The sequence below is a fragment of the Furipterus horrens genome, unplaced genomic scaffold, assembly GCF_987537825.1.
Source record: "Furipterus horrens unplaced genomic scaffold, mFurHor1.1.pri manual_scaffold_4, whole genome shotgun sequence".
NCBI classification, from domain to species: Eukaryota; Metazoa; Chordata; class Mammalia; order Chiroptera; family Furipteridae; genus Furipterus; species Furipterus horrens.
Genome location: NW_028327174.1, coordinates 56,372,053 through 56,390,748, shown reverse-complemented (window position 1 = coordinate 56,390,748; position 18,696 = coordinate 56,372,053). Strand labels below are relative to the sequence as shown.

At 60.0% G+C, this 18,696-nt stretch overlaps 1 protein-coding gene across 1 annotated transcript in view; it reads right to left on the bottom strand.

Annotated features, from left to right (window-relative positions):
- Positions 1–830: 830 nt before the first annotated feature.
- LRP1 (LDL receptor related protein 1) overlaps positions 831–18,696 on the bottom strand; it is a 78,848-nt gene continuing 60,982 nt past the window's right edge. The window contains exons 49-89 of the mRNA XM_090273447.1: positions 18,393–18,542; positions 18,194–18,316; positions 17,752–17,868; positions 17,451–17,579; positions 17,074–17,196; positions 16,839–16,979; positions 16,553–16,743; positions 15,526–15,709; positions 15,289–15,374; positions 14,998–15,117; positions 14,391–14,578; positions 14,044–14,249; positions 13,361–13,549; positions 12,626–12,774; positions 12,093–12,186; positions 11,862–11,978; positions 11,521–11,640; positions 11,078–11,200; positions 10,780–10,905; positions 10,285–10,401; positions 9,534–9,640; positions 9,314–9,446; positions 8,534–8,653; positions 8,309–8,431; positions 7,847–7,987; positions 7,618–7,752; positions 7,409–7,528; positions 6,089–6,357; positions 5,361–5,539; positions 4,771–4,877; positions 4,410–4,526; positions 3,785–3,961; positions 3,500–3,640; positions 3,215–3,388; positions 2,769–2,930; positions 2,204–2,378; positions 1,936–2,037; positions 1,723–1,787; positions 1,526–1,616; positions 1,288–1,432; positions 831–1,123 (exon numbers count right to left, since the gene is read on the bottom strand). Of these exons, the coding sequence (XP_090129573.1) occupies positions 983–1,123; positions 1,288–1,432; positions 1,526–1,616; positions 1,723–1,787; positions 1,936–2,037; positions 2,204–2,378; positions 2,769–2,930; positions 3,215–3,388; positions 3,500–3,640; positions 3,785–3,961; positions 4,410–4,526; positions 4,771–4,877; positions 5,361–5,539; positions 6,089–6,357; positions 7,409–7,528; positions 7,618–7,752; positions 7,847–7,987; positions 8,309–8,431; positions 8,534–8,653; positions 9,314–9,446; positions 9,534–9,640; positions 10,285–10,401; positions 10,780–10,905; positions 11,078–11,200; positions 11,521–11,640; positions 11,862–11,978; positions 12,093–12,186; positions 12,626–12,774; positions 13,361–13,549; positions 14,044–14,249; positions 14,391–14,578; positions 14,998–15,117; positions 15,289–15,374; positions 15,526–15,709; positions 16,553–16,743; positions 16,839–16,979; positions 17,074–17,196; positions 17,451–17,579; positions 17,752–17,868; positions 18,194–18,316; positions 18,393–18,542 (5,717 nt within the window). The 3' untranslated portion in view covers positions 831–982. The remainder of the gene's footprint in view (positions 1,124–1,287; positions 1,433–1,525; positions 1,617–1,722; positions 1,788–1,935; positions 2,038–2,203; positions 2,379–2,768; positions 2,931–3,214; positions 3,389–3,499; positions 3,641–3,784; positions 3,962–4,409; positions 4,527–4,770; positions 4,878–5,360; positions 5,540–6,088; positions 6,358–7,408; positions 7,529–7,617; positions 7,753–7,846; positions 7,988–8,308; positions 8,432–8,533; positions 8,654–9,313; positions 9,447–9,533; positions 9,641–10,284; positions 10,402–10,779; positions 10,906–11,077; positions 11,201–11,520; positions 11,641–11,861; positions 11,979–12,092; positions 12,187–12,625; positions 12,775–13,360; positions 13,550–14,043; positions 14,250–14,390; positions 14,579–14,997; positions 15,118–15,288; positions 15,375–15,525; positions 15,710–16,552; positions 16,744–16,838; positions 16,980–17,073; positions 17,197–17,450; positions 17,580–17,751; positions 17,869–18,193; positions 18,317–18,392; positions 18,543–18,696) is intronic.

The window sequence follows — 18,696 nt, the reverse complement described above, 5'->3', positions numbered from 1 at the left end:
TTGGGGGAGAAGGACACTCTAGATCAGACTCTCAAGCCTTCCCCCAGCACGGAGTAAGGCTTCCTCTGGTGGCCGAAGCAGGCAAGCACAGCCCAGCTCCCAGAGTCTCCCACTCAAAGGTAGACACAAGTGGCTATTTTCTTTTTCTTTCTTTCTTTTTTTTTTTTTTTACAATTTTATTTATAACAATATCTGTGTTATTTATTTGTAAAGGAATTCAGCAAAAATTATTAAAACGTTCGTGTCCCCAAAACGGGGCTGCCCGTTTGCCCTTCCTTGGGGTGCCCCATGTCCTCCCCAGGGCAGGGGAGGCTGGGGGACTGTTTACCAAAGAAAAGTCTCCAGCCCTGGAGCCATGTTGGGGGCACTGGAGAGGGGGTGCCTGTCTGGGAGGGGTACTGAGTGTGGCCATCTCAAATATGCCCCTAGAATGGGGGCTGGGGCATGGGATGGACGCCCCAAGAACTAAAAAACTCCATCCTTTCCTTCCTACCTCAGCCAGAGCCAAATCTTCCAGACAGGGGCCGCAAAGGACTCTCCTCCCTCCCCAGAATTAGCCCTCAGGGAGCTGGGAGGGGGGAAGGGGGAGCTACAGGGGAGAGCCCTGACAAAGTGTCTTGTACAGGGAAGGGGAGGCAGCACAACCAGCTCTCCCAGTGGGGTGCATTTTGGTGGGAAGGTGGGAGGCAGGGGGCCCCTCATACCTGTAAGCCAAAGGAGCCCCCAGAAGCTTCCATGTCCCCCCTCCCTGAAGGCAGCATGGGGGGCGCCGAGGAGCGGGCAGGAAGGAGAACGGAAAGAGATAATACTGTGCTCGCTTGCTCGCTTGCTCACTCACATATAAAAAGTAATTCCTTCATTTTTACATTTATACATCCCGGCAGCGCCGGGGAGGGCTGGTTGGGAAGGAGAGGGGCTCATTGAAGGACTTCTCTGGCAGGGGGCAGGAGGCTCTCTGGGGGAAGTCCAATGGGGCAGGGGCCTATGCCAAAGGGTCCCCTATCTCGTCCTCAGGGCCCCGGCCCAGGAGTTCTCGCTTCTCATCCGTGCTGGCCAGGGAGTGGCGGCTGCCGTGACCACCCATGTAGAGTGTGGCGTATACGGGGTTGGTGAAGTTGGTGGGCTGCAAGGTGATAGAGGGTGCAGGTGGGATCAGAGGCTGGGCTCTATGGCCCTGGTACCCTACCCCCACCTCTGTTCCCTCATCCAACTCAACACCCTTAGACACCCCATCCAGAGCCTCTTGTCCCTGCCCTGGAAGCCACCACCTCTGTCTTCCCAGCCCACCTTGTCAGGGTCCAGGGCAAAGTCAGCATCCAGTAGGCCCCCTACATCATCAGGCTCCCCGCCTTCATACATCTTATAGGTGGGATTCCCAATCTCCACGTTCATGGCTCCATTCGTCATCCGTTGGTGCTGGAAGCCCTTAGCCCTGGGGTGAGGCAGGGGTACAGGGGTCAAGGAGTCTGAAGGGGCAAGGCTAGGGTGGTAATGACTAGAATTTTCCAGACTCCCTCTCACTCACCCCCGGACTCGCCACTTGTACCAGAATACCACTCCGGCTACCAGAAGCAGCAGCAGCAGCAACAGCAGAGGGATTAGGATGGAGGCCATATCTAAGAGGGGAGGAGGTAGGAAACAGTCTGAAAGGCACAGGAGGCACAGACCACCCCCCCCATTTCCAGGCCCCACAACCCTTCCTCCCCACCCCCTGCCACCTACGTCCAGGCTGCTGTTGGCTGACCACCTGTTCTTCACACCGGGGTCCTGCCATGTGGGGTGGGCACCTGCAGACAGGAGGGCAGAGCTGAGCAGGCATGACTGCCAAAGCCATGGCTACCAGGGAAATAGAGAGGGGCCATAGGACTCTGATGGTCTCTGAGATGTGGGGAAGGAGGGTGGTTCAGGCCTTGGCAAGGCTCAGGCCCAACTCACTGGCACTCAGGCATCATTTTGCTGTTCATGGTGCAGGAACCGCCATTGCTGCAGTGGCCAATGCAGGTCAGACAGCTGGGGGCCACTCGGCCATCAGAGCAGCTGCAGGAAGAAGTAAGGTGTTGGGTGCTGGGGCAGGGCTGGCAGAGGGGTGCCTGAGGTGCTGAGGAAGGGGCAAGGCAGGGCGGGGAGGAGCAGATGGGGGGCATGAAGCTGGAACAAGGCAGGATCCAGCAAGGCACAGCTGTGGGGGCAGGGCCTCACTCACTTGCAGGTAACATCTCCACTCTGCTTGTTGACCATGCAGGCTCCATCCAGACAGCGGCTGCACTTATTCACATGGCACCTGGGCCCCTCGAAGTAGGGGGTACAGCGGCACTGCCGGGAGCCGTCGGCAGCCATTTGGCATGTGCCAAAATTCTCACAGTAGTCAGAGCACTGCCCTGTGGTTTAGGGGGGTGGAGAGGTGTATGAGGGTCCTCCACAGGTGGTGTGGTGGGGAGTTGGACACCTGAGGGGAGCCCTAGGTCTTTTAGGTAGCCCCCACCTCCTCCTGAGCCCCCAGCTGCCCCACCTCACAGGCTCCAGGGTACAAGGACATCCTCGAGCATCCTGACAGGGCACTGCTTTTACTTGAATAGTCCTGATGCCAGAGGGCTCACTTCCTCAGGGGAAGCGCCAACACTTCCACCAGGGACCACCAGCACGCTGGGCCTGGTTGAGCTATGAATGACCTCCCTCCCTAGAGCTCACCCTTGTGGCTACCACCCTAGGCTCTCAGATGCCCTAGCTCCCCTGACCCTTCTCTGGGGGCCCAGAGATGGCTGACTCACGGTACTGGCAGCGGTCGCCCAGGAAGCCAGGTAAGCATCGGCACTGGGGCTGGTTGCCCTGGTTGACAGTGCAGGTGCTGTTGTTGGCACAGTAGCCTGCACACACCTGCTGGGTGCATTTGGGGCCCGTGAAGCCCGTGGGGCAGCGGCAGGTGGGCATGCCTGGTGGGAGATAGGATGTGTGAGCAGGACTGTGGCCCACTGAACCACCCAGCCTTACTGCAGAGAGACAGGGCTTTGAGGTCCCAGGTGGGAGGGAGATAGAAGAGGAATGGGACACTGGGCTATGGACAGGAGGTGCGAGGGGAGGCAGAGGTGAAGCCAGGTAGGGCAGGGGCTGGGGTATGCCTGAGGCGGGGCCCGTGGGTCGGGGGCTGGGGCCCGTGGGTCGGGGTCTGGGGCCCAGGTGCCGGGAGTAGTCCTGTTGAGAGAACTGAAGGGCATACCAGACGGGGAGGCAGCGCAGGTGCCCCCGTTTTGACAGTGCTCCCAGCACTGGTCCAGCTCACACTTGTCACCTGTGTAGCGGGGCTGGCAGCGGCACTTGGGCTGCCGCCGTGCATTGAGGAAGCAGCTGCCGCCATTGAAGCACTGCAAGTTACAGGTTCCTGGCCGGGGAGCTGGAGGAGGGAAGGGCGGTGGTGGTCACAACAGGGAGAGGGGACTTCAGGGGCTGCGGGTGGAGGGCCCTGGGGCGTGGGGTGGGGGGCAGGCGAGGGGTGTGAACATACCATCCGGTGGGGGCGTTGGTGAGGGCACAGCCACACAGGTGCCATTGTCCAGGCGCTTCCCGTTGGGACAGGTGCAGACGGGCCCACTGGGGCTCAGCAGACAGAGCCACTCACACTTCTTTCGGTCACAAGGGTTGGTCACTGCAGGTGTGGGCCAGGGCAGGAGAAGGCTGAGCCCCGTGGACCCAGAACCCTTCCCTGCCCGCCTGGAACCCAGGCCACAGCCTGGAGACCCAATGCCCCCAAGCCCCCCTGCTCCAGTTGGGGCTCTCCCTCCCTGCCCACCTTCAGGCTGCTTGTGCTGGTGGTACAGGACCACGTCAGAAGCATGGTTCAGGCCCCCTGTCAGGTTAATTAAGGGGCTGTGTCCAAACTTATGGATCTTGAAGACACGGTTATTGATGTAGGTGACACCATAGATGTAATCCTCAAAGACATCAATGCTGAAGGGGTGGCTGAGGCCTGGGGAGGACATGGAGGGACTCAGGCCCTGGTTGCACTCTCCAGGATACTGGCCTCCGCGGCTCCCAGGCACCTCAAACCCAACATGTCCGAAACCAAACTCCCCCCAGGCTTTCCCTCCTGTGGCTACTACTGGCACAAGGTCTCACCACACCCTCTATTTCTGGGGTCAGGGTTGACTTCTGCTGCCTCTCCCCTCATTTGCTAAGTTCCTGTTGCTACCTCTGTTGCCTCCATGCAGCTAAAAATTCATGGATATAATGAATACATGGACACGTGGGCCAGAGGGTTTGAGCAGGCCTCAGGCCTGCAGGGCTGCGGCAGCGGGAGTCAAGCTGGGAGAGGGCTGGAAGGCACCGCAGGACGGCTGGGGGCCAGGTGGGGGAGGCTGGCCAGCACTGGGGAGGTATGGGTTCAGGGCGGGCCGAGGCTACTGCCAGACACTGACCTCGTTTGCTGTCAGCAGCCACAATGGGGTCAGTGCCGTTGAGCCGGATGCTGCCGATGACTGAGAGCTTGGCATCTGCCCAGTAGAGCCGTTCATTGTGATAATCCACGGCCAGGCCTGGGGGAGGCAGAGAGCGTGGTGAGGCCTGGCCTCTCTCACCTCACGCTGAGGGAGAAGGCAGAACTGTCTCCATGTTGGGGCAGCTCCACCCTGTTCCCATCTCTACGGCCAGTCACCTCTTTTGGAAAAGCTTCCACACCTCATCTGCCTCTTCCCAGTCAAGCTCTACCTCCTTCCTAGCTTTTGTGTGACTTCAGCAAACCCGTCCCTTCCACAGCCTCTGTCCCCTGCCACCACGGACCTGTGGGCCACTGGATGTTGTCTTGTACCAGTGTCTCCCGCAGGGTCCCATCCATTGCTGCCGTTTCAATCTTGGGGTGGTTCCCCCAATCTGACCAGTACATGGTGCTGGGGATGGAGAAGAGGTGAGTCTGGTTAGGACCTGAGGCCTCCAGAGGAGGCCAACCAAGGCAGCCACCAGGTTCCTGGTCTGGGCTCAGGGACTTCTGGGTCTTAGGACGAGGGCAATCTATCAGCCTTCTCCAGAGAAAATCAGGGGGAGCCAGCTTCCTGACCAAGTTAAGAATATTTTACCCTAAAACCACAATGTGCCAATCCAGAATCAGCTGTGTGGACAGTCTACCCCCTGGGGCGGAGGAGCAGCCAAGACCTTAGCTGCCCAGGAGAGCCAGCCAAGGAGAAGTCAGGCCCCTGTCTGAGCAGGAGCTGGGAGTCCTGGGCCAAGGCAGACTGCGGGGGTAGGGTGGGGGGACGGTTCCTGAGGCTGAGGAAGACTTAGCCTCCGGCTGGTCTGTGAGGGAAAGAGCACACTGAGGGTGCTAGGCCCCACCCCCGTCCCAGCCCAGGTGCCTCCCCCAGAGCCCTGCCCACCCCCTCAGCGGGTCCACCACGATGGCGTGGGGCTCATCAATCATGCCAGAGATGAGTGTCTTGCGGTTCTCGCCCTTCATTTGCGCCACCTCGATCACATCCCGGCCTGAGTCAGTCCAGTACACGTTCCCAGCCACCCAATCAATGGCGATGCCCCTTGGCATCTTGAGCCCTGAAATCTGAATGGGGGGGTCACACTGTCAGGAGCTGCCGCCTTTTGTCTTCCTGCCCGTTATCTACCCCCCAAATCTGCCAGCCTGTCTCTTCTAAAAACTCACTCCAGACTGAGAACTAATCCCCTGGCTTTGAAGAGATTCAACGGGCACTTATCTTTGGGGACACCCTTAAAGCTTTCACCTATTTTGCTGGATTAGATATTATTACCCTGCTTTATTGAGGAACAAAGTGAGACCCAAAGACGTCAAACAGGTTGGCCAAGATTGACAGTGAGCGGCAGCAACAATCAGGAACTGGCCGTGGCCCTGATGCGGGAGGCCTGTCCGCCCACGGTGCCTTGTGCTTGGGCTGCAGTGTGGCAGAGTCAATGACAGATTCCCACCGCTCTGCCCGCCTGTGGCCTGTGCCTCCACCGTAATCCTGACCGCCCGTGCCCTCCAGTCTCACCCTCTGCCCCTCCACTGTCTTTTTTAAACTCTGCTCAGAACCAGCTGCTCTCTGGGGTCCCTCCACACAGTCCATGCAGACCCCACCCCAGGCTGGATACTCACATTAAGGTGGGTGACACCCCGGTCGATCTCTCGCCGATGGCGATTGGAAGTGGTGGGAGGCGCAGCGGGGGGCAGGCTTCGGTAGGAGATGGTGCCCGTGTGCCAGTTGGTCCAATAGACGCGGCCAGCCTTGACATGGACATCCATGGCGTCGATGCGGACACTCTCATCACCCTGGAAAGCCTGCTCGTAAGCTGAGTGAGGGTGACTGGGGAACAGGCTTCGGATCTCATTGTCATCAGCAATGTACAGGACCTGATACTCAGAGCCTGGAGGGGCAAGAGGCCAGACATAAGGTGTAGGGGGAAAGGCAAGGGCAGTAGGCCAGGGCTGGGGGCTGTCAGGCCCGATGCCAGGAGGACTGCCTGGGATGCGCTCCCCCCACGGCCCAGCCCCTTCCATACTAACAATGCCTTCTCTCCTAATCAAACTGCCTGTCCTGTCAGAAGCCTCTGCTCCTCCCACCATCCCAGGCAGTCTCAGCCCTGGAAATGTCCTCTTCCTCTCCTCCCCTGAGCTGCTCTAGTGGGACCTGCTATTCCAGAAAGCTGTCTCTGCTCCTCCAGCCCAGAGACTGCTGCCTCCTCACGGCTTCTGGGTGGCATCACCAGGTTCTCTGCTGCACACTGCCTGGTGTGTGCTTGCGGGCACACATGCGAGTTTTTGTGCACAGACACAGAGGGGTGTAGGCATGCATGTGCACGAGAATGCACTTGGGTGTATGGGGTGGGGTCATGCGTGCCCTTGAGTGTGCACAGGGGTGTATGTACATGGTGTGTGGGTGTGTTTCTGCACAGGCACGAGGGAGCTGCAGGTGTGTGTCTAAGCATATGGGCAAGAACTTACATGTTCAAAAACAAAAACATACGCTACGTGAGGTGACGAATGCATTAATTAATTCAATGAGGGGAATCCTTTCAAAAGTTGTGTGTCTACCAAATCATCACCCTGTACCACATTAAATATCTGACAATTTTGTCAATTCTATCTCAATAAAGCTGAAAAAAGAAAAGCATAAAAGGAATATGCAGGCGGGGTACACATGACTGTAATTGTGGTGATGCATGGCTGTGTGTGTTCCTCTTGGGAGGGGTGGGTGACGAGGCGTGTGTGGGAGGCATGTGTGTGCTGCCCCCACCCCAGACTTCCTCTGATGAGCCTGCCCAGAACCTGTGCCCTCTGCACACAGGAAGCTGCACCTGTGGGTCTGGGATTCCACACTAGGGCAAGGGTATAAGGAGAAAAACATCCCATTTTATACCCTGGTATGGCCCAGCCCTGCCTGCTCTTCTCATCCTCTCCCTGACCAGGCTCCGGTACCTTCGGCCTTGCAGGTGTTGTGTGTCTTCATGAAGTTTCGAGCACAGCTGCAGAGGTGGCTGCCCTTGGTGTTGTTACAGAGTTGCGAGCAGGTACCGAAGCGCAGGCACTCGTTGATGTCTGGTGGTTATGTGGAAGGGTCATGGAGACACCCGTGTGGCTGGGGTTTCTGTTTGCTCCGCACCCCCAACCCTGTCCCTGCGTCTTACCCTGGCACCCAGGCTGTCCTGGCACTGTGTGGAAGCCAGGGCGGCAGGCACAGTAGGCGGCCTTCTCGGTGTGCACACAGCGTGCCTCATCCCCACAGAGGCTGGCGTTGGTGGCACAGCTCGTCAACTTGGGGTCTGTGGGGGACAGAGAGTGGATCCTCTTCCCTGAGCTGCCCTAGGCTGGGACTTTGGACCTCTGGCCCCCAGTGGCCGCACACGCCCCTCCTACCGATGCTGCAGTCCTCCTCATCAGAGCCGTCCCCGCAGTCATCGAACATATTGCAGCGCAGCGAGGACGAGAGGCAGCGCTGGTTCCGGCACAGGAACTCCTTCTTGTCTTTGCAGTGGGGGGTCTGAGCTGTGGGGGGCTCTGGGGAGGGTGGAGGCTTCAGGTCCTGGGTATTCACCACCGCGCCCCCTCCTCCCAGAGAGGGCCCCAGTCAGTTGTGGGTAAAGGAGGGACCCAAGCCTGGTCAGATGTCTGTCAAGCTTGCAGGGGAAGCTGGTTAGACATTCAGTCTCTACCTCAAGAGCTAGGGCATCAGGAAGGGCCCCTAGGCTCTCAGCCCTGGGACCTCCCCTTTCCGAATAAGTCCATTTCCCAGACACAGCACCCACTTGGCCCACCCTGACCTCCTGCACACACCTCAGCAGAGGCCTCCCCAGCTCCTTCCCACCAGCCAGTGCTCACCGCAGTCCTCCTCATCAGTCCCGTCTCCGCAATTGTCAGTGCCGTCGCACTGGCGCCCGATCCACAAGCAGACACGGTCATTCTTGCAGCGGAAGGGCCGGTTCGGAGGGCACACAAACCGGGCTGCAGGGGACCGAGCCAGCATCAGCCCTGCAGGCTAACTGCGCCCCCCCACCCCGCCACCAGGAGCCTGAGAGCCCCACCCTCTCGCCTGCAGAGCCTCACCACACTCCTCTGGGTTCTCGTCGGAGTTGTCCCCGCAGTCGTCCTCGCCATCGCACTTCCAGGCCAGGGGCTTGCACAGGGTGTTATTACATTGGAACTCGTCTAGGGGGCACGTCCGTACTAAAGTCAAGGGCAGCAAAGAGCGAACAGTGAGTGCTGAGTGCCAGGCTGCACGGGCAGGGCCTCGGCCAGACCCCTCCTCCGCAGGAGGAGGCCCAGAGGGGTCACCAGGCAAGCAGCGGTACCCAGGCTGCACCCAGGTGCGCTTTTCTACCAGCCGGACAGCTGGAGCAGATCTGCCTCCTCTGGTGTTTAGAGAGAAGAGGTCTTTTGGGGAAGAGTGTCCAGCAGAGTCTAGAGAACGCTCTTTCTCTGGTGGTTGTGGCAGGACACCGGGGCCTGCCATAGAGCTCAATGGCAGATACAGAGGAGGAGCACTGGGCCGGGACGAGGGAGACCTAGGTTTCAGTCCCTATTCTCAGCATCCCCAGGGCAGACCCAGGATGCCTGCCCTCACTGCTGGGGTCTCTGCTCCAAGCCCCACCCAACCTACCTTCAGCCGGGCTTCACACTGCCCACTCTGAGCCCAGGCCGGTGAGCCAGGGGCAGGTGTGGCCTCACTGCCCCGGGAAAGGAGAGTGAGTGGGGACCGTTTCTCAGGGCAACCAACTGCCTTCTAGGGACTTATGGGGTGAGGCCTAGTGGACAGAGCCCGCCGGTCTCTGCTGGCTCTGGGACTAACTGCTGCTGTGGGGCAGGGGACGGCAGGGGGGGCCTCACCGCCAGTGCCACAGGCTTCCTCATCGCTGCCATCCATGCAGTCAGCATCTGCATCACAGCGCCAGCGCAGGGGGATGCAGTGGCCACTCTTGCATTGGAACTGGTCCATGTCACAGCGGGGTGTGCAGTCTTTCTGTGGGCCAGGGAGCAGGCGTGCTGGTCAGACCTGGGTGCCCCTCGTCCCGGCTCTGCCTCCCCCTCCTCTGGTTTCCCTGCCCACCTCATCCGAGCCATCTGCACAGTCATGGTCCCCATCACATTTCCAGCGCCCAGCAATGCAGCGGCCGTTGGCACAGGAAAACTCACTCTCTGAGCAGGGCCGAGGGGCTGGGGAAGGAGGGTGGGCATAGGCACTCAGCCCTCGAGGGCAGCTCCAGCCCTGGGCAGAGTATTATCCGCCGCTGCTGTGCTTCTAAAGGCTACAGTTGACTCTGTGTAATGACCAAAATGCTCAACCAATCCTGCATGGCCACTGGTTGCCCTTGTGGGACCAGCCGGGCACAGAGGGCCCTCACTTACCCCTCGGGCAGACATGTAAGAGAGGGTACTGTGTGCAGGGAAGGGAGGGGAGGGGCAAGACCACTAAGACAAGCACCGGGGTTTAGGAAGCGGCCAGTAACGGGTGATGGGCTGAGGCACAGCACGGGGACGGGTGGGCTCCGGGCAGAGGCAGGGGTGTGGTGGGAACATATGGCACATCAGAGACACCTACCTCTGCAACCCCGAGAGGACAGTGTGAAAATGGAGAGAAACATGAGATGAGGTGAAATGGTACAAACTCAAATACACAACATGGAGTGGGGTGGGGTGAGGAGGGAGGGGCTCCTGACCCCCAGCCCTGGGAGGCGGCCACCTGCCCTCTGCAGCGGGGTGTTGGTGGAGGCAGGGGTGCTTAGAAGGGAGGTACCCAAGATCTCCGGGGGAAGGGCACCTGCTGGGTGGGGTGGGGTGGGGTGGGGTGGGGCACATACTGCAGCTCTCCTCGTCGGAGTTGTCCCCGCAGTCATTGTCATAGTCACACTGCCATCGGCCTGGCACACAGCGGTTGTTCTTGCAGCGGAACTGGTAGGGCTCACAGGTGCGCTCATCTAGGGGGCAAGGTTGGGGGGCAGTCAGGGACAGAGTCAGGGCAGATGTGAGGGTCTCACACAGGCATGGTCAGGGTGTCCTGGACGGGGAGAGTGGGCGTTCCAGCCCGACAATGGGGTGGCAGTGTTCCCAGATGCAGTGTCTATGAGGAGGTTATGGGGTGGGAGGGATGGCAGTAGGGGGAGCTGCCGTGGGAGGGGATTAACAGATCTCAGAGAACCCACCTAGGTAAGTGCTGATGAGGTACTGGTGAGCTTGGGGACAGGGCAATTAGACAGAAGGAGGCGGGTACAGGAAGCATGGTGAGCAAGCAGCGTGGCTCTGCCCCTGCAGTGGACGCTGCCTCACCCCTTGGAGTCAGGGCTTGGGGAGCTCACCACACTCTTCCTTGGGCTCGTCAGAACCGTCCCCACAGTCGTCCTCCCCATCACACTTCCATCGTGCTGGGATACAGCGGCCTGAGTCCTTGCAGCGAAACTCATCTACCCCGCAGGTCATCTGGGCTGCAGGAGGGTGGGACCAGTGGTGAACGGGAGGCGACTTTCAGGAGTGGCCACCAAGGGGGTCGCACGTGGGGCTGGTAGGAGCAGCAGACACCATGGAGCTCCAGGGGTTTGGGGGGGCAGCTCTTTGTAGGAGGTGGGCTCCGGGTTCCAGGGGCGCCAGGCAACTCACTGCAATTGGCAGGTTCATCGCTGCCATCCACACAGTCGTTGTCCCGGTCACAGACCCAGACGCGGGGGATGCAGCGCTTGGTGATGGAGCACTGGAACTGGTTGGGGGCACAGGTCACCTCGGCTGTAGGGTGGGGGACAGAATGAGGACCTGCCCTTTCTGCCTCCCCCCACAGTTCAAGATCACCATCTTCTTCCTCTTCCAGGCCCTGCCCCTCTCTACTTCCTGCCAGTGATTTCCTGGGAGGAAGGAACAGTTTATCTCCAATTTTGGTGCTTTTTGTTTGCTCGTGCCCCAAGCATAACTGTATGAGCAAACCAAGTAACACCCAATATAATGCATGTTCCCCTCTATTAACATTAGTTATGAGCAGCGGTGGGTAGATTTCAGCATGCACTGTGTTTTCCCACCACCCCGCGCCCGCCCAGAGCCTGGGCACTCACGGCAGTCCCTCTCGTCCTCCCCGTCTCCGCAGTTGTCCTGCCCGTTGCAGCGGAAGATGCCGGGGATACAGCGGTTGGTGTTGGTGCACTTGAACTGACTGGGCAAGCAGACGTGGATGTCTGCAGGGGGTGGAGAGCAGGGTAACTACTGGTGGGTGGGGGACGAAGGGGCAGGGAGCGGACACCCCCACCCCCTTCGTGGGAAGGTGCAGGCTCAGGGTCTAGAGAGGAGGTTGCCATTGGCTTAGCATCCTTGCCCCTGAAGCGCGGCACGAGACCCCCAAACCCAAGGACGGACACAGGAGGGAAGGCGAGCAGCCAGGGGCTGGGCAGCCCGTTACCGCAGTTGGCCTCATCGCTGTTGTCCTGGCAGTCGTTGTCCCCGTCACAGATGAAGGCAGGGTTCGTGCAGATGCCTGTCGAGCATTGGAACTGTCCAGGGCGGCACTTGAACTCATCTGCCAGGAGAGGAGCTCAGCGTCAGAGGGGCCGTGGGTGGGCGTGGCCAGGCAGGGCTTTGGAGTTGGGCTGCTCCTGCGTGGGGCCCTCGCCACCCACCCCCGGGAACTTACGACAGTCCGGGGGCTCGTCCGAATGGTCCCCACAATCGTCCTCCGTGTCACACTTCCACCAGAAGGGGATGCACTTGTCGTTCTTGCACACAAACTGGAGGGCAGGTGGGGGCAAGAGGAGTTGATGGGGGTATGGGGAACTCAGGGAGTTTTCGTTTGCGGGGCTGGGACATGTCAAAGGAGAAGCAGGGCCAGGGTATTCTGGGCGGAGGCTGCACCGGGTGCAAGGCTGGGAGGTGACGTGTGCAGGAGGGCCAGGAGAGGGGCTATCGATGTGCAGGTCAGGGTTGGGGGTATTGGTGAGGGAGGCTCAGGGTTAGGGTGTGGGGGTGTTTGTGAGAGGTGGTGAGTGTAAAAGTATTGCTGTGGGGAGACAAGAGGTAGGCAAGAAATGTGGGGGCGTTAGCGTGGGAAAACCAGATGCATGAGGACATTAGAGAGGGTGTTGGGGTCCAAGGAGGAGTGGGGGTACTGGTGTGAGAGGCCAGGGGAATGGGGCATTGGTGAATGGGGGTCCAGGGGAAGAGCCTCACCTGGCTTGCTGTGCAGTTGGACACACAGGTGCGCCCATCGCCGCCCAGGTAGAAGTTGGTGGGACAAGCACATTTGTGGCCACCTCCAGGGGACAGTAGGCACAGGTTGCTGCAACCGCCATTGTTGGCTTTGCAGGGGTGATTGGGCACTGCCAGAGAAAAAGTGGTTCAAGGTGGCTGGCTGGGCCATAAACAACCCTGAGTCCCTGGCCTCTGGCAGGGTGAGCGCAGCGCCCGTTGCTAACGCATTTTCTGCTCCTTCAGAGGCTGCCTAGCCTTCTCTATGCCAGGCAGAGGTGACACGGATTCAAATCCCGCTCTTTCAGGAGGGAGCTGAAGCCAGAGACAGAAGAGAACCCTCTCAAGGTCCCAGGATCAGGCCAGGCCCAGAGCCCACACTGCCTCAGCTGTGCCCTCCCTCAGCCATGGCCTGCCTGCCTTTCGTGGTCCCTGCTGCCAGACCCACCCTGCGTGACTGGCCTCAAGGCCTTGCTGCTACGAGACTCCAGGGCTGGTCCCAGGCTGGCTGAGCTCCCGAGAGCCAGACTAGAGCCTGTCTATAGCCTCGTGATTCCCCCAGTGTCTGGAAGGCACTGCTTGGTAGTGCTGGAGAAGGGGTGGGCAGGAGCCCCTGGGGAGACAGTGAGGGTCCCAACCCTGCTGGGGCCCCATTCCATCCCGCGGGCCCCTAATGCCAGCTCACCCTTCATCTGCTCCCACCCCTCAGTGAGTTACCATCTGGCTGGCGCAGGGCATGGAAGACATGCAGGTCCATGGGCCGGTGCAGTGTGCTGATGAGGAGTGTCTTATTGGCGCCCGTGGTCTTATGGGCTCGGTTGATGGACTTGGTCTCCCAGTCGGTCCAGTAGACGTAGTCCTCAAACAAGGTCAGTGCAAAGATGTGTGGGATGTCCTGGTTCAGCACTGCAGACAGGGGAGGGGACAGGTCAGCACTGAGAATATATGGGCGCCTTTCCCTGCTGGGCCTCCTTAATCCCACAACAGCCTCATGAGAAAAGGTACTAGCTCAGTCCTCTGTGATTAAGGGGCATCCCAAAGCCACACAGCTAATAAGTGGCAGAGTTGGAACTCAAATCCAGGCCTGTCTGACAGCAGGCTCCTGCACCGTAAGATTGCATGGCTTCCTGTCAGGAAGTGGGGAGTGCTGAAGTACGCCCACCCCAGGCCTCCCCCTCCCATCTGCCTCGGGGCCCTGTCATCTGGAACTGTGCATGGGAAGGGTCCTCACACCGAGGTCCACCCCAGGGGTGTACCCTGCAGTGCTCTGACCCCACACAGCCCTGGACCATGCCCTCCGGCTTTTATGCCCACTCTTACGCCAAAGGCCTGATCCCTTATAGCTCTAAGCCCATCCCCATTAGGTCTATGTGCGGAGGCAGCCTCCCTGGCATACTGACCAACGTGGCGATTGGAGCCGTCTAAGCTGGCAAACTCAATGTAGTCCTCCCGGGCATCAGCCCAGTAGATGCGCTCGGTGACATAGTCCAGGGTCAGACCATTGGGCCATGTGATCTTGGTGTCCACGATGACACTGCGGCCAGACCCATCCATGCCAATCCGGCCAATGAGTGAGTGGTCACCCCAGTCTGTCCAGTACAGATACCTGGTGGGAGTGTGGGCAGTGAGCCACAAGAAATGCAGGGACTGGTCCCTCCAGCCCTTAGCTGTGTGCGGGAGGCTGGGCCTGGGGGCCTGAGAGTGCCACCTGCTTCCACAGGTTCCCCCGCCCTCCTTGCTCGCTTACCCATTCTGCACGTCCACCACCAGAGCCCTAGGCTCACGGAGGCCCGAGCTGACCAGCACCGTCCGATAGGCCCCATTGAGCTTGGACACTTCGATGGTGTCCCGGCCTTTGTCACACCAGTACAGGTTGCCGCCCACCCAGTCCACGGCCAGCCCATCGGGGTTGCTGAGGCCGGTCCGGTGCAGCACCTTCAGACAGGGGAAGAGGAGGCTCAGCTTCCCCACATGTAAAGTAGGGAGCTCGCCTGTGAGGACAATGGAAAAGGCCCAGCCTCGGGTCCGGTGTCAGCTGAGGCTCTAGGAAAAGGATCTCTAGATGAGAGACCTCTCACCCAACTCCACAGTGCCTGGGAAGGTCAGGGGTAAAGAGGAACTTACTGATAATTAGGGAAAGAGCAAGAGGCATCTGCTAGACCTTTCTTTGGGCTTAGAGGAGAGGGAGGGGTGTAGTGACTCAGCAAGGAACAGGGAGAAGGAAATAACTGGCAGGGGAGTGGGGAGAAGGGGAGTTTGCCTTGACAAAGAGCGTCCTTGGGGAGGGATGCTGAGGGGCTGGATCTCTGCACCCCCATATTTATTGGCAGGGAAGTGGGCTTCCCCAGCCCCACCTGCACATTGCTCCCGTTAAGGTGCATCCTTCGGATCATGCTGCCCTGAGTTGTCACATCTGTCCAGTAAATCATCTGCTCTCGGTAGTCAAAGTCCAAGGCGACAGCGTTGTTCAGGCCCTGGATTGGGGGGTGGGGACAGGTGTGACTGTAAAGTCCAGAGAGGGGTGGCTGGAGAAGTCAGTACAGTGTGAAGACATGGGTCCAGGGGGAGGATGTGGGGCTGTCCTGGGTGAGGACAGGAGCTCTGGGCCTGGGGGGCAGGTGCGGGAAGGAGGCTGGGCCTGCTACCTGCTTGAGCAGTGTGTAGTTGGAACCGTCCAGATTGAGCTTGCGCAGGTAGTACCGGTTGGCAAAGATCAGAAATGGCTCCTCGTCTAAAGGCAAAGGATCCTGCCTCAGCCACTAGCTGGGGGCACATTCTAGCACCCCAGGTCCTCAGCCTGTGTGACCTCTGCTGTCTCAGCCCTCCCTCCACAGCTCCCAGCTGCCCAGACCATCATGAGATGCCCTCCATGCCCATCTCACCAGTCACAGCCTTGCAGCTGTGGGGGTCGCCGCTGCGGGGGGCGTAGCCCTCCACACACAGACACTTGTAGCTGCCATGGGTGTTGATGCAGAGCTGGCTGCAGGGGAAGGTGGTGCTGCACTCGTCCACGTCAGCACACGTGCGGCCATCATCCTTCAGCCGGAAGCCGGGGCGGCAGCGGCACTGTGGGCACAGGGGGCCTTGGCTGGGGGTCGGACAGGGGTCTGGGCCTCCCCAGGATCTGATGGCCATCCACCCCAGAGGCCTGGGGTCAGAAGCCCTCATGGGACTCTGGCTCCCTCCACCAGGAAAGCCCAGACTTGCCAGGGGAGGCAGGCAGCACACAGGTACTGTGTCGATGGTGCCAGCCATCTGGCCGTCAGCCCACCAAAACCACTGGAGTGAGTCCCCAGCAACCGCCATGTTTCCACCTCCACAGGGCAGTGCTCAGGCCTCATCTTATGTGACAAGTGGGCATCATTTGATGGAGCTGATTGTGCTCCTTCCTCTCCAGTGCTTTCTTCACTTGCTGTTCTTCAGCCCCAGGTGCCTCAGCCGGTTCCCATCACCTCCCACCCTTGGGGTGGCCGAGCACAGGCTTTAGGCCTTGGACTTCCCCTCCTTTCCAACTACATTCACTTCCTTGGGGATCTGATCCAAACTCATGGGCTTAAATGTCATCTCTATAGTGATAACTCCCAGATTTTGTTCTCCTGTCTGGCTTCTCCCTTGAATTGCAGACCCGCACATCGCCTGCTTGACACCTGCACGCCCTCTGTCCTCTCACAGCTGTCCCCTCATGCACCAGCAAAGCCTGCTGGCTCTGCCTTCCCAGTAGACACAGATCCCAACCAAGGGGAGTTGTGTTTTGTTCACTGCTGCATCCCCACTGCCTAGAATGCTGCCTGGTAGAGTAGGTGCTGCATAAGCCCTTGTTGAGTAAATGAATGAATGAATGCGGCGTGGAGAAAGGAGTCCACCATCAGACTGGGGGCGTGGAGGCACCCACCCCGGGGTGGGGCACACCTTGAAGCCAATCTTGAGGTCCTCGCACTCCTGGCTGCAGCTGCTGAGCTTGGGGCTGAGACACTCGTTGATGTGGCAGCCACGCTCGTCGGAGTTGTCGCCACAGTCGTCCTGGCCATTGCACAGCAGCGTCTCGGCCACACAGCGCCCGTTGTTGCACAGGAACTGCAAGGGGGCGTAGCACTTGTGCTCTGGGGGTGGGGGGCAGAGGCGGCAGGTCAGTGGGGTCCTGGGAACAGGTGTGGGGCGGGGCACGGTGCGAGGGGGAGCCGGGCGTCGGGCCTACCTGGGCTGGTGCAGTGCGGGTTCAAGGGCGCCTCGTCGCTCAGGTCATGGCAGTCGTTTTCACCATCACACTCCCACTGGCGGGAGCTCAGGCAGCGCCCGTTGGCACAGCGGAACTCATTGGGGCCACAGGTCGGGTACTCTGGGGGAGGAGGGGGTGGGTGAGGCTGGTGACCTGGGTGCAGCCCATCATGGCAAAGGACAGGGCCTGTGTCCCACCACAGTCCCGGGCTCACCACACTCAGGGGACTCGTCAGAGCCATCAGCACAGTCACGGTCATGGTCGCACATGAAATGCTTGGGGATGCACTGGCGGTTCTGGCACATGAACTCGCGGTCATCGCAGGTGCTGTTATACACTGTGGACAGAGGTGGACGTGGCCCCTCAGTGCCCCCCAGCCAGCTGCTGACTGTCCCCGCTAGACCTCCCTGTGGTCCAAGCGGTAGAACGGGCAGAGCGCTGGGGAGGGGCCAACACCGGAGCTGTAGACAAGGCTCTGCCGCTAACCACCTGAGTGACCCTTGCTGAAGCACTTCTTCTGGGCCTCAGTTTCCCCTTTTGTGCAAAGTCAGACTGTGGCTACTTGTTGTCCACCCCACACTCCTCACTCACAGCAGCCGGCCGCGACGCTCTCGTCGGCGCCGTCAGCACAGTCCTTGTCACCATCACAGAGCCAGCGCTCAGGGACGCACACGTGGGTGCCCGGGCAGGAGAAGGAGTTAGGGCCACACGTCTTGCCTTCTGTGGAGGGAACAGGGAGCTGCTGAGGGACTCGGGAGCAGGCAGAGCAGGGCCAGGCAGCTGGGCGACGCCCCATTGCTCTGCTGTTCCTCCTGCAAGAGACTGTGTGTGTGTGTGCAGGGATCCGTCCCTCCCAGGGCACCTCCCCATCCTGATCCCTGCCACCTCTCACCACAGTGAGCCGCCTCATCGGAGCCGTCCCCGCAGTCATCACTGCCGTCACACAGCCACTGCTTAGAGATGCAGCGATGGTTCTGGCACTCAAACTGGGCCTCTGAGCAGAACTTGTCTGGGGCAGTCAAAAGCCACAGTGAGACAGGGGAGGGGATGGTCGATCACTCAACTGGGCAGGCAGGTACCACAGGGTGCATAGGAGAGAGATCTCCAGTACCTCTCTACGGGGGCTCAACAGGAGCGAGAGAGATGACCCCTCACTTTTGAGGGTCTGGGTGGGGGCCTGGGGTGAAGGCCCTGGGTGCCCTCTTCCTAGGAGGGCGTTTTCTGGTGGAAACTGAGAGATAGGCCTGGATAGGGTCTTAGTGGCCGTGGTGAAGCCCTGGCCCCCTAGGTCCCTGGGTACCCAGCTCAGGGGTGGGGATGCTGTGGTCACTCACTGCAGTGGGTCTCATCCTCTCCATGTTCACAGTCATCCTCCTTGTCACACGTCCAGCTCATGGGGATGCAGCGCCCACTGGGGCAGGCAAAGTAATTCAGGGGGCATCTGGGGCGCTTCACACCTGGGGGTGGGAGAGGCATGAGGGCACCGTTGCCTTCACGCCTGCTGCCCACCGCACACCTGAGCCCTGTCCGGACCTGGACAGTCTCGCTCGTCACTGTAGTCCCCGCAGTCGTTAGCACCGTCGCACACCCAGCTGGGCGCGTAGCACAGGGAGGTCCGCTCACAGGGCTGGAAGCGCACGCCCTTCACCCCCAGGCGGAAGTAGCTGCTGCAGTCGGTGGCACCTGGGGAGGGCAGGGATGAGGGGTGACACCAGTTCCCTCCAAACACCATCCCAGGCGGCTGCTGGCCCCAGGGGACCTTTATGTGTTTGGAAAGTTGGACAGTGTCCTTCAGGTGGGGTGTTGTCCATACCTCCCACTCACGGCCCCTCCCTGA